The sequence below is a fragment of the Castor canadensis genome, chromosome 14 (genome assembly GCF_047511655.1).
Source record: "Castor canadensis chromosome 14, mCasCan1.hap1v2, whole genome shotgun sequence".
NCBI classification, from domain to species: domain Eukaryota; kingdom Metazoa; phylum Chordata; class Mammalia; order Rodentia; family Castoridae; genus Castor; species Castor canadensis.
Window position 1 is genome coordinate 78436782 of NC_133399.1, and position 17301 is coordinate 78454082.

At 41.2% G+C, this 17301-nt stretch overlaps 1 protein-coding gene across 3 annotated transcripts in view; it reads left to right on the forward strand.

The window, feature by feature from the left end:
- Acsl1 (acyl-CoA synthetase long chain family member 1) overlaps nucleotides 1-12508 on the forward strand; it is a 61792-nt gene extending 49284 nt beyond the window's left edge. For 2 of the 3 annotated variants that reach the window (XM_020175786.2, XM_074054861.1), the window contains exons 12-21: nucleotides 2189-2323; nucleotides 3956-4090; nucleotides 4793-4888; nucleotides 5797-5869; nucleotides 7090-7178; nucleotides 7817-7933; nucleotides 8810-8953; nucleotides 10192-10293; nucleotides 10427-10498; nucleotides 10864-12508. In XM_020175786.2, the coding sequence (XP_020031375.1) occupies nucleotides 2189-2323; nucleotides 3956-4090; nucleotides 4793-4888; nucleotides 5797-5869; nucleotides 7090-7178; nucleotides 7817-7933; nucleotides 8810-8953; nucleotides 10192-10293; nucleotides 10427-10498; nucleotides 10864-11004 (1104 nt within the window). In that variant the 3' untranslated portion in view covers nucleotides 11005-12508. Of the gene's footprint in view, nucleotides 1-29; nucleotides 108-2188; nucleotides 2324-3955; nucleotides 4091-4792; nucleotides 4889-5796; nucleotides 5870-7089; nucleotides 7179-7816; nucleotides 7934-8809; nucleotides 8954-10191; nucleotides 10294-10426; nucleotides 10499-10863 lie in introns of all 3 variants that reach the window. The other variant, XM_074054862.1, reaches the window with a different exon arrangement.
- The last annotated feature ends 4793 nt before the right edge of the window (nucleotides 12509-17301 follow it).

Consider the following 17301-nt stretch of genomic DNA (forward strand, 5'->3'; position numbering starts at 1 on the left):
GTGCTCTGCTAAGTTGTTGTGTTTTGCAGAAAGTAATTGTCGTGAATGAAAGTGACACACAAATTTCCTATTTACCACTTGCACACATGTTTGAACAGATGATGCTGGTAAGTGTGGATGCAGATCGTCACCCTCATAGGCACTTCTTAAGTTCCATTTTAACAATGGCAGAAATTATTAGAATATAGATTCTTTTTTTTTTTTTTTTTAGTAGGGGGGTGGTCTAAACTGGGTACTTCATTTCTAAATGAGGAACTTAAACTTTTGAAGGGTACTCCTGTGGACATGGTTGCAGAAAGATTTACTGTAAAAGGAAGATTTTTATTCATTCAGTCTGACAAAGCCTAGTGAGGTTTCTTTTGGTTGTGCTTATTCCTAATGCACAAGTTGACCGAAGACTAACTTTTCACCAATATTTAAGTGCCCTTAGAATGATGTTCATTTGACCTCTACCTGGGCACCTTGTCCACAACTGGCAGCTAATTGAAAAAAATAACCAAGAACCATCTTTTTTTTTTTTTTTCTTAAAACAGTTTTGGAAGTTATACCAGTGGGGCACCATTCATTCATTATTGAGTGTTTATTAAACACCAGCTGTGTGACAAGCACTGTGCTGGGAGTTAAGACAGATAATAGACTAAGAGAAACTGTAGAGAGCCCAACCCTTTGTTTGGCTGCTGCCCTGTAGGATTTGCTTGACCCCAAAGGATCATCAGATCCCATTTTCTATTTGTTATTCTGCTTCTTGAACACTTCAGGACCTTGTGAGTTTATAAGGTGAACTTAGATGTATTGCCAGTAGATGATATGCACCAAAGAGGTGCCCAGAAGGGAGGCCACACTGAACAAAAGCCTCCTGGGCTTTAACTCTTCAATAGTGAACCATGCGTACTTTTCTAGTGGTTTTGCTTTCATGTAGTTTGTACCTATTGCATCATCTTTTGAATCTTTAAAAAAAAAAATTAAAGTAGGCTGACTACTTGTCAAGTCCATCTGGCATACTAGTGCAGTTTGGTCCTAGACAGGGGAAAATTCATGCAGTGTATTGGAACTACACGGCAAGTCATTCTGGTAGTAGAGATCCCGTTGCCTTGACTTTAGCAATGACACTTGTATAATGACACTTCAGCTCAGTGTCATTACAGGAATTTTTAGTTAGGTTCAAATAAAAGGAAATGAGATTTCAAGAAGCCTAGAGGGGAACCAAGTAGTCAAGTTTTTATTTTGAGAATAAATTAGCCCTACATTTTCTGGAAGTCTAAAAATATTTGAAGTATGTAAGAACATGTAATTTACTCGAAAGATGTTTATCATTAAGCAAAAATAGATTCTGATCATCATTAGAAACGATACATCTGCTTGGCATGGGGGCTTACGCATGTAATCTTAGCTCCTTGGGAAGTGGAGATCAGGAAGATCAAGGCCAGCCTGGGCAAAAAGTTCATGAGAACCAATCTCACCAATAAAAACTAGACAAGGTGGCACACACCTGTCATCCCAGCTATGCAGGCAGTGTAGATGGGAGGATCTTGTCCAGGCTGGCCTCAAATAAATTCGAGACTCTATTTGAAAAATAACTAAAGCAAGAAGGGCTAGGGGTATGGCTAAAGTGGTAGAGCATTTGCCTAACAAGTGAGAGGCCCTGAGTTCAAACCCCAGTACTGCCAAACAAAAACAAACCCTCAAAAAACCAGTACATCTTAGTTTCATGCTAACTTCTGGATGGTCAAAAGAAATATATTTCCATGTTGTTTGTACCCTGCCTGACTGGTAAATGCAAAAGTTTTTGTGTGTGTGTGTGTGTGTGTGTGTGTGTGTGTGTGTGGCACTTTGGTTTTAATTCAGGGACTCATGCTTGCTAGGGAGGTGCTCTTACCACTTGAGCCACTCCACCAACCCTTTTTTGTGATTTTTTTTTTTTTTTGAGATAGGGTCTTGCAAACCATTTGCCTGGGGCTGGCTTCGAACCATGATCCTCCTGATCTCTACCTCCTAATTAGTTAGGATTACAGGTGTGAGCCACTGGCACCTGGCTGCAAAAATCTTTATAAGCCCCTTACATTTAGAAACTTAAGATTTCTGGAAACTAACTTGAAACATAGTCCTGAAGTCTCATGTGTCGCCTCTCTGTATGTGGTGTAACCCTGCTGCAGTGATGAAGTGTTTGTGTGTCTCTTGACCCCTGCAGTGTGTGATGCTGTGCCATGGAGCTAGAATAGGATTTTTCCAAGGAGATATCAGGCTGCTTATGGATGACCTCAAGGTGCTTCAACCCACAGTCTTCCCTGTGGTTCCAAGACTGCTGAATCGGATGTTTGACCGAGTAAGTTCCCAGAGGCAAAGCTTGTGGCAGAATGCTGGACTTTGAGTCAGAAGCTTGGGTCTGACTAGTGGTCAGCCACATACCATTTATACGACATGGACAGTCTTCTTGCCCTTCCAGAACTTCAGTTTACTCCTCTGTAAAATTAAAATGCTGTTGGTAAAGATTGTAAGAGAAAACACGCATGCACATAACATGCTTTGTAAACCGTAGGTTTACATAGGTAAGGTGGGAGGTCATTTTATTTTTACAGTAAAGTGTTTGATCCTCTAATTTCTCACCTATAAAACAGATAATTTCTCATCTATAAAACCTCTTTTTACCTGCTTCCTATCTCATAAAGATGCTAATTGGATCACACAAAAATTATAACTATGAAATGCTTTCATTAATTGAAAAGCTGCATGCATATGTGAAGCATTACTTACTTAGCCACGTTGAGAAATGACACAGCTAAAGGGGAGACCGAGACGATGCAAGCCCTCTATGGTGGTCATCACGGCATGGACCTTGTAGCTGGGCAAGACCAGGAAATGGCATGAGCAGTCTCTAAAGTGAAGTTTGATTGAGCAGTGTGAACAGTCTTTGAGTCAGGGCCTCTGTCACCGCTCAGAACCATCTTATTTTTTTAATAAAAAAATTTTTGGCAGGACTGGGGTTTGAATTCAGGGCTTCATGCTTGCAAAGCAGGCACTCTACTGCTTGAACCATGCCTCCAGTCCATTTTGCTCTAGTTATTTTTGGAGATCGTGATCCTCCCAATCTTAGCCTCCCAAGTAGCTGGATTATAGGTGTGAGTCACCGGTGCCTGACCTCTAAAAATCTTTTTCAGAGAGCTTTGTTACGATATCATTCACATACCATGCAATTTACCCATTTAAAGTATATCGTTCAGGAGCTGGCAGGCATACCTCAATGGCAGAGTACACACTTAGCATGAGCGAGGTTCTGGGTTCAATCCCCCAGCAACAAAAAATAAGTGTACAATTCAAAGATTTTTAGTACTTTCACACAGTTCTGCAACCATCACCACAGTCAATTTTAGAACATTTTCATCACCTCAATAAGAAACTGTTCACCTACTCATTAGTTATAACCCTCTATCCTCCTGTATTCTTCAGCTCTTAAGCAACCATTGCTCTACCTTCTAAATCTATTGATTTCTTTACTCTGGACTTTCTTATGAATGCAGTCATGGAATATGTGTTCCTTCTTGATGGCTTCTTTCATTGGTGTGCTTTCAAGCCTCATTCAGGTAGCCTGTATCAGCACTTCATTCCTTTAAATAACCAAATAATATTCTACCTTATGGGTATAACACAGATTTAGCCATTGATGGTAACTTGGGTTGTTCCAGCTTGTGACTCTTATAAATAATGCTGCCTTGGACAATAGTGTGCACATTTCTGTGTGGACGTATGTTTTCACTTCTGCTGGGTGTATAACTAGAGAGGAATCACTGAGTCATTGGATGACTATGCTTAACTGATAGAGGAGCTGCCAGGTGGTTTTCCAAATGAGCTGCACTGTTTTACATCTCCACCTGTGGTATGTAAGGGTTTATTTCTCACCAACACTTGTTATTACATGACTTTCTTGTAACCATCCTATTCTTACTTCTTGCCTCATTAGATTTTTGCACAAGCAAACACCACAGTGAAGCGGTGGCTGTTGGACTTTGCCTCCAAGAGGAAAGAAGCAGAGCTTCGCAGCGGTGTCATTAGGAACAACAGCCTGTGGGATAAACTCATCTTCCACAAGATACAGGTAGCCGAGACGCACGCTAGTGTTGCTCACGCGGGCTCATTTGTGCTTCAAGATTCCTGTGAGGGTATTTGAAAAAAAGAGAGAGAGAAGATAAAGGAGAGAGTGAAATGGTTTTATTCATTCTGGCATATGTCTAGAAATTAAAGGCTGTGTTAAAGACAATGGCATTAAATAAACCTTGTTCTCCAAGTACGTCTGAATAACGTAGCCATCAATATGGGAAGAGTTCAGGGTATTTTAGCCTTTCTAATTCTTTTTATTTGTCTTTTCTGGAACAAGTATGTCACTCTTGAAGTAATTTTTTAAGTATGAGGAATAAAGAATGTTCAATAATGTTAATAAAGAGTGTTTAGTAATATTATGTCCATCCAGAATACCAAAACTGTGGTAGTGGGTACAAATCCAACACACTCTTGTTTTAATTCCCTACAATACCTGCAAGCAGAGGTGCTGGCTTAGTTCCATAACTGCTGGGAATGAATGGGGCAGCTGTGGGTGGAAACAAGCTCCAGTTCTGTGTTTCTGTTGTGAACACCTGAGAGTTTTCTGTCCTGAGTGTGAATCTCATCCCTGAGTCCTGTCCAGTGCCACCTACAGAGGAACTGGTAGAGGAGGGCACAGGGTCCCAAGTAGGTGTCTTTGACTGAGGATCCCACTGACTTCCATGTTTGTAACCCTCTACATCTCTTCCTCTCTCGCAAGTCAAGTCTGGGTGGAAAAGTCCGGTTGATGGTCACAGGAGCTGCCCCAGTATCCGCCACGGTGCTGACGTTTCTGAGAGCAGCTCTCGGCTGTCAGGTGAGGAAGACTTTATTTCCCTGGATTATTCCAAGATTTAGAGTGATGATGTATGTGAACTTTTTTAATTGACAAAAAATTGTATGTATTTTTGGAACACAACACAATGTAGTGATTTAAGAATATGTTGTGTAATGGCTAGATCCAGCTAATTGACACACAGGCCACCTCATGTACTTATCATTTTTTATGGGTGGTGAGAACACTTAGAATCTACTCTCTTAGACACTGTCAAGCACACAGTACATTGTCGTTGTAACTGTAGTCCCCATGTTGCACAATAGATCACTTGAGCTTATTCCTCCTAACCGAAATTTTGTGTCCATTGACCAAGGTCTTCGTAATCCTCCCCATATACCCCATTTTGTTTGGAAGATATGTTATTACAGGTTGCTTGGAGAAATGAGCAAATATATGTTTTACCCTTGGCGGGAAGTATGTGTTTATTGCCACTTTTCTGTAGGGGTAAAGCACAAGCCATACCTCTAAGTGTCAGCCATGCAGGAATGGGATGGGTCTTAAGTGATAAACCTACCTGCAACCCATGCTCAGAACCTATTTTAAAGGGGACTGGGGACGTTGGTGACGGTTAGGACATACGCAGTGTAAAACCGTGGAACTGACAAAGCAAGTGTACTCCCAGGTGGGTTGTGACCATCCTGTGGCCGTTCTCCCTTGCTTGTCTGCAGGAAGTTGAGTAGAAAACCACATGGACGACACTGGTGTTTGATATGAGGGTGAAGATATTTGGGTGTATGTTGTACAGTTGAGTAAACTTACTGATCAGAAAATTTAAAGACTTCACAGCCCATGACTTTGCAGGAGTTAGTGCAACTTGTGTACTTCTTGCAAAGGTGTGGGGGTCTTTCTGTCTCCTGTTAGTAACATCCCATCTCTTGCTGCCCCAGTTCTACGAAGGCTACGGACAGACTGAATGCACTGCTGGTTGTTGCCTGAGTACTCCTGGAGACTGGACGGCAGGTACAACTGGCTTAGGTTATTGGAATGATTAGAACTGGGATAATCATTGATTGATTCATTAACCACCTTTAGTAATTAAGCCTAGGAGCAAACCATCTTACAATTGCATGGACTGGGCGAAAAATGGACCTGTGGCTGAGTGTGATGGCATTTTGGGGATCTGACTGGAATGCAGGGTGGTGGTATGGAGTTGCTGGGACCTTAACAACAGCATCTGAGAGAGGAGGCCCTTTATGCCAGAGTAAGGATATATTTATACAGAAATCAGATTGTTGCTAAATCGCACATAAATAATGGAGAAGAACCTGTATAATGCTATGCTTTGGTCCTGGGATTCCAACCCAGGTTGGATTGCAGTGCCTTTTTGATTATCTCTATGCCACAGAGGTAATATATTCTTGTCTACAGTAAGTTTCCCTAAGCTTATTTGGTGCGTTATAAATATTAGCACCAGCTAGTATCACAGATACTAGCATCTAGCATAATCTAATAGTGTAATTCTGCTGGAACTAATGCTAACAGTCTATGAATTCTTCATGGCGTTGGTTTAATTTTTAACCTCAGATTCCTTAGCAGTCAGACATTTGAGGATAGGGATCTCTGTATGTTAGAATTGTTGAAACATAGGAATAATTTTTTGTGATGGTCACAGAGTGACCGTTGTTTTTGGAAAAGAGAACCCAGTGTTGACTGGGTATAAGCAATGTTCTATCTTAAATAAGCTTAAATGTAAAACCTGCTCCACCCATGCTTAAGGAAATAAAAGGGTCTTTTATTTGGTGTGTAAGAGAATAATTAAAATGTGCTGTCTATGTGTTCTCAGAATAATGGTATCAAGAAGTCTGGGGTGGAGGTGGAGGTGAGGGTGAATGATAAGTGGTGTTAGTCAGGTTCTAGAAGCCAGGTAAAACTTATAGAAAGTATGCTTACAAGTATTTTTACTAACCCTTAAAATCAGCAGCTAATATATTTATGCTCTGAAAATAATCCAGAGCCTCAGATTTGGGAAAGGTCATGAAATGAATTGAATATTTCCATCTCTCTCCTAGGAAGAAACTTTCTTAAATTATTTTACCAGGGAGAGAGTGGTTATATGCAGAAGCCAGAAGTTTATAGCAGCTGTTACTATGAGAAGGCTTGTTTGTTACAAAAAAAACCCACTTTGGCCTGAGGACATTATAGTGCCCTTAGGAGTGATCATTCTCTTATTTAATACACAGGCCACGTTGGTGCCCCCATGCCTTGCAATTTTATAAAACTTGTTGATGTGGAAGAAATGAATTACTTGGCTGCCAAGGGCGAGGGCGAGGTGAGTGAAAGCCCATTAGTCATTGACCACGGCCATGTTTCCTATAATAGTTGGCCATTATGAGCGAGGTGTCAGTTCCAGACACCGCCCAGAACAGCTATTGCGTTTGACATTATTGATGATTTCAGAGTCACATAGGCTTCTTTTTGAAGGTATCTTTGTGTTTAACACTTGAAGGGATGGGGGAGGGGCCCTAAAGCCTGCCCTCCGCTGGGCTTGGGTTCAAGCACCAGTGGCCTCAGTCCTGAGGGTTCGTCTCCTGTCTGCTAATGGCTCTGGCTACCTGTTAGTAAGCTGCTGTCTACTGGATGGAAAGCCTGGTTACTTAAAAGTGATTTCATCCCCTTTGGGGCTTTCCAGCTGTTTTGAGCCAGAACCTAGTGTAAACATTAACCCTACAATTTGACTGCAGCTGGCATAAGTCAGAGAGGGAAGTGGGGGCATTGGTGGTGCCTCCCAGATCCCATGGGGCTCTCGTACCTCCCACTGGATCATTGAATTCAGGGCTTCTGGCACAAGGTTGGAAGAGACAATCTCACACACACACACACACACACACACACACACACACAGATTTTTTTTTTTTTTGAGAATCCCCAGTAAATGCTATTAACAAACAGTCTTTTTTCTTTTTTTAGATATGTGTGAAAGGGCCAAATGTATTTAAGGGCTACTTAAAGGAACCAGGAAAAACAGCAGAAGCCTTAGATAAAGATGGCTGGTTACACACAGGGGACATTGGGAAGTGGCTACCCGTAAGTAGTTGCCTGCTCTGTTAACAAACAGCTTTGTTACACTGTAGGGAGGAAAATGTCCAGCCTGCCATACAGCTGCCATGTGGCAGTGGCACCCACATTTTCTCTTTGCCTTCCTCCTTATTGAATGTATCGTGTAGACCATTGCATTTCCTGAAGGAGACAGGTTTATTCTCTTATTCTTGGTTGGGATTTTAACTGTAGCAAATATGGTTTTGTCTGGATTCCTAAAATCAATTTTGCTTGCTACTTCTTGTTTGAAACCCAAAGACACTGTGCTGTGCTTTGATGTATGGGCTAGCTGACATTCCTATAGTTATTAACATGTGAGATGGTTGACTGACCCTTCCCAAAGTCCGGGGAACAGCACTCCCTTCCCCCAGTAATGACAAAGGAAACATGAAATTTTTTTCATGTGATAAACATTTCTCAAGCCCTTACTCTGCAAGAGCACTGTGGAAGGATAAGGCTGTGTCCTCACTCTCAAAGAACGTGAATCACTTTGTGAGCCAGGTATGTACACAGATAGGGGACTAGAGGAAGGGGCTAAAATAAAGGAAGCAAGCAAAGCACCACAGGTTGGCTGACAGGTCACTGGGGCCACATGGTAAGGCAGATGAGCATGGGCTCTGGAGTCCCTTCTTTTCTCTGTACATGGGTGAGTGGCTTTGGACAAGTTACTCCAAGTCTCTCCAAGTCTTTCCAACTAAGTCTCTCCAAGCCTTAGTTTCCCTTTCTGTAAGATGAGTGGCCTCTACAAGCTGTGACTAGGATTGAAAGATAGTGCATCTAAAACACTTTGTTCTGTGCTGTGATTGACACTGGGTGGAAGTCTGCCAGGGACCCATTCATAGCTCCTTCCTCTCTGATAAACAGAATGGTACCTTGAAGATTATTGACAGGAAAAAGCACATATTTAAGCTGGCACAAGGAGAATACATAGCACCTGAAAAGATTGAAAATATCTACCTGCGAAGTGAGCCTGTTGCTCAAGTGTTTGTCCATGGAGAAAGCTTGCAGGTATGTGCTTCCTAGGTTTTGGGCTGTGCTGTTATGCGTTGTGTGTGTCTTGTACTCCGAGGGCTGTACGTGAGATTTACAGTGGGAGGTGAGTGTACACTGACTTCATGTCTGACATGCTAGAATATAATTGACTTACTATTGGCATTTCCTACTCAGAAAAGTTTTTTTCTCTTCATTTCTTTGATTTAATCTTAACTAGAATTGTCTAGTGTACCAGTGGTAGTTGGATAAAGACACTAAAGGCTGGTAATAGATGATTCTAATTTAATTATAAAAGAAAATATTGATATATGGATTATAGGAAAAATTTTAAAATTTCAAACAGTAAACCTAGCTTATTTATGTTATGCCCCCTAAATCATATTTTTGCAAATCTTAGTTGTGAGCTAAGCATATTCAGAGTTGAAAACCAAAATCAGTATTTTAACCAAATTAAATTTGCTACAGTGTTTATCACTGTAGCAAGGAAGAAAAGAGGACCTGGTCTCCTGAAAGTTAAAATCTTTTGATGAATCTTGAGGTTTCGAAAATTATTTTGGAAGAATATTTTCTTATAAAAGAATGTGCCTAATTTTTTAGATTATACCTATTTTATTATCTACAATATTACCATGTTTTCAATTATTGTTTTATTTTATTGTTACTAAGTTTTATACAAGGACTCTATATACATTTTTTCTTCTTTTTTTTTAAAGCAATTGTTTGATATCTGTTCCCTTCTTTGTTTATTTGGCCCTGTTTTATTTTCATAAAATACCTGTTAAAAATTGTACACAAAAATAAGAATTATGATTTTGTTAGATATCAATTTCCAATGTTTTTTTGGGGAGGGGTTGGTACTAGGGATTGAACTCACTTGCTACACAAATGCTCTGGCATTTGAACCACTCCCTAGCCCTTTTACTTTTAGTTTGTTTTTTTGGGATAGAGTCTCAGTCCAGCTGGCCTTGGACTGAGATGCTTCCATCTTCGCCTCTGCAGAAGCTGGAATTACAGGCATGAACCACCATACCCAGCCCTCCTGGGGGTTCTTTTAAAATAGTTTTAAAATTCCTGATGCTATCTGTATTTTTAGTGAACTCCAGAGTGTGGGGTGGGGAAGCAGGAGTACATTCTCAAGAAAGGATCCATAGCTATCATCAGTTCTTCCAGGGTCCATGGTATAGAAAATAAAGAACCACTACTTGAGAGCACTTGGAACAGGCCCTGTAGTAATTCACTTGTTTGTGTTAAAGGCATTTCTTATAGCCATTGTAGTACCAGATGTTGAGATCTTATGTTCCTGGGCCCAGAAGAAAGGATTTCAAGGATCCTTTGAAGAATTGTGCAGAAACAAGGTAAGGCTCCAAAGTGTCCAGACCATCTTCTCATCTCTACTTTGCATTCAGTGTTCCTGTGAATATATACAGGGACCACCAACAGGGACACTGATTTTTTTCTTGATCACTGATTTTTTTCTTGATTTGTTAGGATGTCAAAAAAGCTATCCTGGAAGACATGGTGAGACTCGGGAAGGATTCTGGTCTAAAAACATTTGAACAGGTATGACTTTCATCTAAGAGCATAAATTGTTGTTTCTACTTGTAGGTTTTTTACAAATAGATTCTAGAAGAGGGTGAAGTGGCCTTAAGAAATACATGAGAAATGAATGATGGAGTGGTTTGACAGGGGAGAGTTTTATATCTGATGTGTAACTCCTCTTTTCCTGGAGGTCAGGATGCAACCTTGAATTCTGTCCCAATAGGATGCCTGTCCTTTGCTGAGCGAGCACAGAGTGATTGAAGTGAGAGGCTGGATGCCTATACAGGTCTTCATCCCTGCCGAGGGCTTATGTGCTATTTAGACTTTTTAGGTTGTCTTGCATGTGTCCTTCTGCTTTCCTCCTTTAACAGCCTTTATGTTTGCAGGTCAAAGGCATTGCTCTACATACTGAATTATTTTCTGTTGACAATGGCCTTCTGACTCCAACAATGAAGGCAAAAAGGCCAGAGCTACGGAACTATTTCAGGTCGCAGATAGATGAACTATATTCCACTATCAAGGTTTAAGGTGAGGAAGAAAGCCAAGAAGAAACTCACGCCTCCACAATCCCTTCTCCTGCTGATGGCCTTCACCTTGGTAACTTTGCCTGCAGCATAGGGAAGGAAACATCGTGTTTGATTTGTACATTGGGGTCTTGCCACAGGAATATTAGAGGAAATGGAACACTGCCTTACAGTCTCCTCGTGTTGCAGACCATGTTCATGGTGATGTACACTTTCCAAAATGAGCCTTAAAAATTGTAAAGGGGAAACTATAAAAAGTGCTAAGTTATTTGAGACTTCCTCATTTAATAAGGTAGGGTGTTAAAACTTCTGTCTCCCTGTTTTTCTAACCAAGGCGTTAGGACTTTGCTATTTTTGTGATGTCTGCCACTTGCTGCAATGTCTGCAGCTGTCTGCTGCTCTGAAGAGTACAGTGCACTGGAGGAAAGCTGTCCCTTAAAAACAAGAACAAGGTTCCCTGCTGGAGAATTTCACAAGCAGACCAGAGAGTTCTTCTATAATCCCTGCTGTCTTCCCTTCCCCATTTCACGTGCACTCACACAACCCTCCTGATTTGTAAGGGTTCAGAACAGTCCCCTATTGCTCCCACAGGGACAAAAGGTTCCCAATAAACCAAAGGATGGATCCACCTCAGAACAATGCAGGTGCCAAGTCTCTGAAGAACGGCTGGCTGGCTGTCAGAGCCAAAGGCTTCTTGCTCACACAGCAGGATGATCTGGAACTCTTCCAGATCTGGCTCCCTCCCTCACTGGCCAAGGGGTTATGAAAAATCCTGCCTTAGACTCTACAGTGAAGACAGCATTTCAAGAAAGAGTTACCTGAATCAACTGTGATGCCTGAAGAGCTGTCCACTTGATCTTCGTGAACCTCTCACTGTTTGTAATGGCCAATGGGCTTTTAATGTGGTTTTCATATCAAATGATGGTGTGATTAATTTGCTTCCTACCCCCCAAACAAACTCTCAGGCAAAGCATGTCTTCAAAAATATTAAGGAAGTAGATATACTTGGGTACTTATTGAAATGGTCAGTGATAAGTAAATGTTCTTATATCATAATACTACCTGATTTCTATGAAATGTATTTGACAAGCCAAAATTCTGGGTTGTAGAACTCTGGAAAAAAAATCATTTCCTGGGATTAATTTCTCAAGGGATTTTTTACAAGTTAATGTGACAACTAACCGCATTTCTCTTTATTGCAAGTCTTTGCTACTTGTGGCTGAATTGAGCTGTGACTGACACGCTGGAAGCCACCGTTGTTGGATATGTGAGAGTAGGAGTATCATACAAGCACAACAGGGTTTGCACTAAAGAATTGTCATGGTAATAACACTATTTGGTAGCCTAACTTCATATATGTATTCTTAATTGCACAAAAATTCAACAATTTGTCACCTTGGGGTTTTGAATGTTTGCTTTAAGTGTTGGCTCTTTCTATGTTTTATAAACCAAAACAGAATTTCCAAAAACAATGAAGGAAACCAAAATAAATATTTCTGCATTTCGAGTGAGTGAAACTTCTCTTTTAATGTCAAGTTGAACATTTGGGACAACCCATGGTATGCAGAAGCAAAGAGCAGTGGTCCTCAGCCCCAAATCCCTCCCCACTGCTTCCTTTGCTTTCCAGGTCTCCTTCTTGAACTCATTTGCCCTTGGACCTTCTAGACACTGACCCGAACCTCTCACCAGGTTGTCTCTAGCAATCGTCTTAATGTGTTGTGGAGAAGAACATCATGGTGTGAATAAAATGGATATTCCTCAAAGTGGAACTTTGCTGGAAAGCAACATTTCGGCAAACATTGAATGTACTTAGTGGTCCATAGGGTTCATAGTGGATTCAATTCTATATTTTAGTAATTCCCTTACTGTAGAACCATTTTAGACAGTGTCTCATTTGTAATAGGATTTTTTCCTTTTTCCTTTTCCTTTCCCTACTCTACTTTCTATGTTGCCATTTTTTTTTCTTTTCCATGCCTATTAATTAACTCTTAACTCTTTCCAAGCCTGTTGTTTTTAAATCCATCTTCCCCTCATCCCTTTAGTTTTCTGTTTAATGTGTTTTGGGTTTGTTTCCTTTCTCTAAAGCCCAGGTCCTATTGCACATATTTTTGATAAGGCTTGTTTTACTCCATTTTCTATTGCTATACCAAAATACCATACACTGGGTAATTTATAAATAATAAAGGTTATTTAGCTTGCCTTTCTGGAGGCCTGGAAATCTAAGAGCATGGCACTATCATCTTGCTAGTAGAGACTCTCTGCAGAGTCCCAAGATGGTACAAGGGATCACATGGCAAGGGGGCTCATGACAGATGGCCAGCTTATCTCATGATAGTAATGAGCTCATTCATGACAGCAGAGTCTCCATGAGCATGAACACAGGACTTGTGGGATTAAGTTTCCAACATATGAATTCCCTTTTTTTAAGCATACATTAATTCTGCAAAGGGGTTTTATTATGATATTTCCATAGATATGTACAGATCAGATTCACCCTCTCTATTATGCTCCCTTAACCCTTCCTCCTTCCCTCTTTTCAAACAGTATTTAGTGGGTTTGATTATTTTATCTTCATACACACACACACACACACACACACGTACGTAATGTACCTTGGTCATGTTCATGTCTCATTGTTACCAGTTTAGGTCTCGATTCTACATATTTATTTGCCTTTTTGAACTTGGCTTATCTCACTCAACATGATCTTCGGTTCAATCCATTTCCCCGCAAATGACATCTCATTCTTCTTTATGGCTGAATAATACTCCATTGTGTATATATACCACAGTTTCTTAACTCATTGGTTGTTGGACAACTAGGCTGACTTGATAGCTTGGCAATTGTGAATAGTGCTGTGATAAACATGGGTGCCAACACATGAATTCTGGAGGATAGACACTCCAAGGATAGTCAGGCTCCTAGTCCATTCTGCAACTTTCAGTTATTAAAATCTGTGTCTTGCCTTACCTCACTTTACCTCCTTCCTCTCTTCCCCTGACTGAAGTCCGAGGTCCTTGAGAGGACATGACTTTTCTTTTCCCTCACTTAGCACTGAACATGGGGCTTAGAAACCAGTAGATGTTTATTAAAAAACCTTTTAAATAAATACTTTAAAAGTTGAACAAGGGTTCTCGTGCAATGAGGTTGATAATAAACACAGGCTGGTGGATTATTTTGGTAAAAGCATATGCACTGTTTACCATTTTAACCATTTTGAGCACATGGTCTGGGCTGTTAAGAGCAGCTGCTCTGCTGTGCTTTCGTCCCCATCAACCATTCCCAAAATTCTTCAGCCTGCAAAACAGAAATGTCGTCTTCATTAAACAATGACTCCCCATCTTTCCTCACTGCAGCCCCGGACAACCACCCTTCTTTCTGTTCCTGTGAATTCAACTATGTGCCTCACGTAAGTCCTTCTGTGACTGGCTTACTCCACTTCGCAAAATGTCCTCAAAGTTCATCTGTGTTGCAACATGGAGAATGTCCTTCCTTTTCACAGCAGAATAATATTCATTGACATTTATCTGTCACACTGTAGTCCACTGGTAGTCACCTGAGCTGTTCCTGTCTTTTGTGAATACTGTTGCTGCTGTGAGTGCTGGCAGACAGAGACCTGTTTAAGGGCTGTGCTTTTGGATCTCTTGTGTATATACCCGCAAGTGGAATCGCTGGATCATGGGGTAATTCTGTGGTGTATTTTTTGAACTGCTGTAATGTTTCCCGTTGCAACTGCCTCATTTTACATTTCCACTAGCAATGCACGAGGGTTCCATTTTTCTTTGCCCCCACTAAGACTTGTTTTCTGCTTTTGTTTTTAAGTAACAGCCATCCTAACAAGTGAGAAGTGGCATCTCATTGTGGCTTGGGTGACCATTGCTGTTGAGTATCTGCTCCATGTTCATGTATTTCTCCTCCTTGCAGAAATATCTATTCAAATCTTTGACTCATTTTAAGAATTGGTTCTTTGGGGCTTAAGGTTATTGAGCTGTAAGAGATCTTTATATATTCAGGCTATTAATCCCCAAACACTATTTTTAATTCTTAACTTTTATGGTGCATTGTTTGGGGGTTAGTGCCTGCTCTACAGCACTGGGTCTTCAATGGTGCTTTTTCCCACAGGTAAAATTGCATCTCAAAAGTCCATTGATTTCTGTCTCAAACCCTGCATTCCAGCCAGTATAGAAGAGAGGGTATATGAGTGACTACAAGATGGTTTTTGCCTGGTTCCAAGGCAATCTTGTCTTCCCTCCAGGCCCCCTGCACATTAAGCTTCTTTCAGCAACTGCCATGCAACTCATTTCCTGGTGGAGCCTGAGCCAGGAGCCCACGTGAGGAAGGAAGCTGACCTGGGCCATATAGCCCTCCCAGATCAGCTGGGTTCCCCCACCACACCCCATGCTTAGCCAGGGCACACCCTCATTTTATATCTAAACTCCAAGAACCAGTTTGTTTTTTAAGTACAGTTGGCATTTAGTAAATATTTTTGCCTTTCTCCCTCTCTTTAGATTTGCTTTGAATAATAATAGCTAAAACATACTGAGTCTTGCAGCATGCCAGGTATGCTTTGCATAGGTTAACCTGTTTTATAGTTACTACCTTTACAGCCAATTTCTGCCTATCCTCAGTTTACAGATGAAGAAACTGAAGCACACATAATTTATTCAATGTTACACACCCAGACAGAATAGAGCTAGCAGTGTGGCCAGAGACCAAACCTCATAGAATGGATTGCTATTCCTTCTTGTGTCTGCTTTTGGCAATGAAATTCCTGGCGAAATGTGGACTACTTAATGCCAGCAGCTCTGCCTCTAAGCATCAGTACAAATGTCTTGGTTCCTGTCTATTGGCTTTTCTTTGTCATAGCACAGGCTAATACCACTTCACAGTTTTATTCTGGCTCTGTGACTTATCAGAAGTTAAAATACAATGCCAATCACCTCAAGTCCATCACCGGCCAAAGCTTGATAGAACTGACCAGTGCATATTAGGTAGAAGAGATGTGTGATATGGGTCACAGACATTTTGTAGTTTCATGACATTCCTTAGAACTCCTAGGAATCACCAACTATAGGGATGAAAACAGCTATGGGAATTGTGGCTCTGCTATAGGTAATACACTATGCTGTGCTCTTTATGTTCTTAGTTAATTTCCCCCAAATTCCTGGTAGGCAGGTGATCAGTCCATAAGTAGGCACTTACTATCTGCTAAGTGCCAGGCCTGTTCCATAGGGAGGTGGCAGTGAGCCCAGCAGACAAGACCCTTGCTCCCTCTTTAAGAACCTCAGAGATGGACAGGCAACAGAAAAGAAAGCGAGTGAATACTTTCGGATTGTGATGGATGCTTTGAAGGAAACAGTTGTATTGATATTGTCCAGTTTTAAGTGTCATGGTCAGAAAAGCTTTCTGTGAGGAGGTAATAGCCAAAAGAATGAGCAGGAACTAGCTTTGCAAGGCATTTGGAAGAGAGTTTTCAAATAGAAGGAAAAGTGCAAAGGATGTGGGAAGAAAGAGCTCCACATATTCAAGGAACTGGGAGGAAGCCAGTGGGAAAGTAGACTAGGAAGTTTCAGGTTACCTGGGCTGTTCTCAGCAAAAGGAATTTCAATTGTACACCGGATTCTGGAGGAAACCACTGAAGGCTTTTGAGGTGGAGTGACATTCTCTGAATTACCCTTTTGGAAGACAGCACCTGGCTGCTCTGGGAGGAGGGGAACTCACCTAAGGTCCCACCCAGCTCTGAGGCAATTCTTCCAACTCTTGTCAGCAAAGCTAGCATAGCCCAGTGCTGCAGCACCTGAGTTCCAGGTTAGCCCCGGCCTGCAGAATGTGAGATTCTGGAAAGCCACCTCCCCCAACACCATGTCCTGGCTGGCCTTTCACCATTGCATCCCAGAAGAGGTGCCTAAATGTGTGCTGGTTTACTTTAAAGTCACGTCTTCACTCAGCAGGGGTGACTGGGAAATTGGACTTCCTCGTTTATTATCCATGAATTTGGCCTAAAGAGCAATCCTGATTTTTTTCTTTGGATTCCTAACTCCTCTGTACCATTGACTGGCTCAAACAGTAGATTATTTTTTTTTTCCTGACAAATGTAGGATACATAGCCTTTTTTTTTTTTTTGGTGGCACTGGGGTTTGAACTCAGGGCTTCATGCTTGTTAGGCAGGCACTCTTACCACTTTAGCCACTCCAACCCAACCACTTTTTTTTTTTATTGAGATTTTTAATGGGAAGAGGAATATTTTGGACTGTCAAATTTTTCCTGACAGAAATTGTCCTTGCACAATGCTATTAAGGC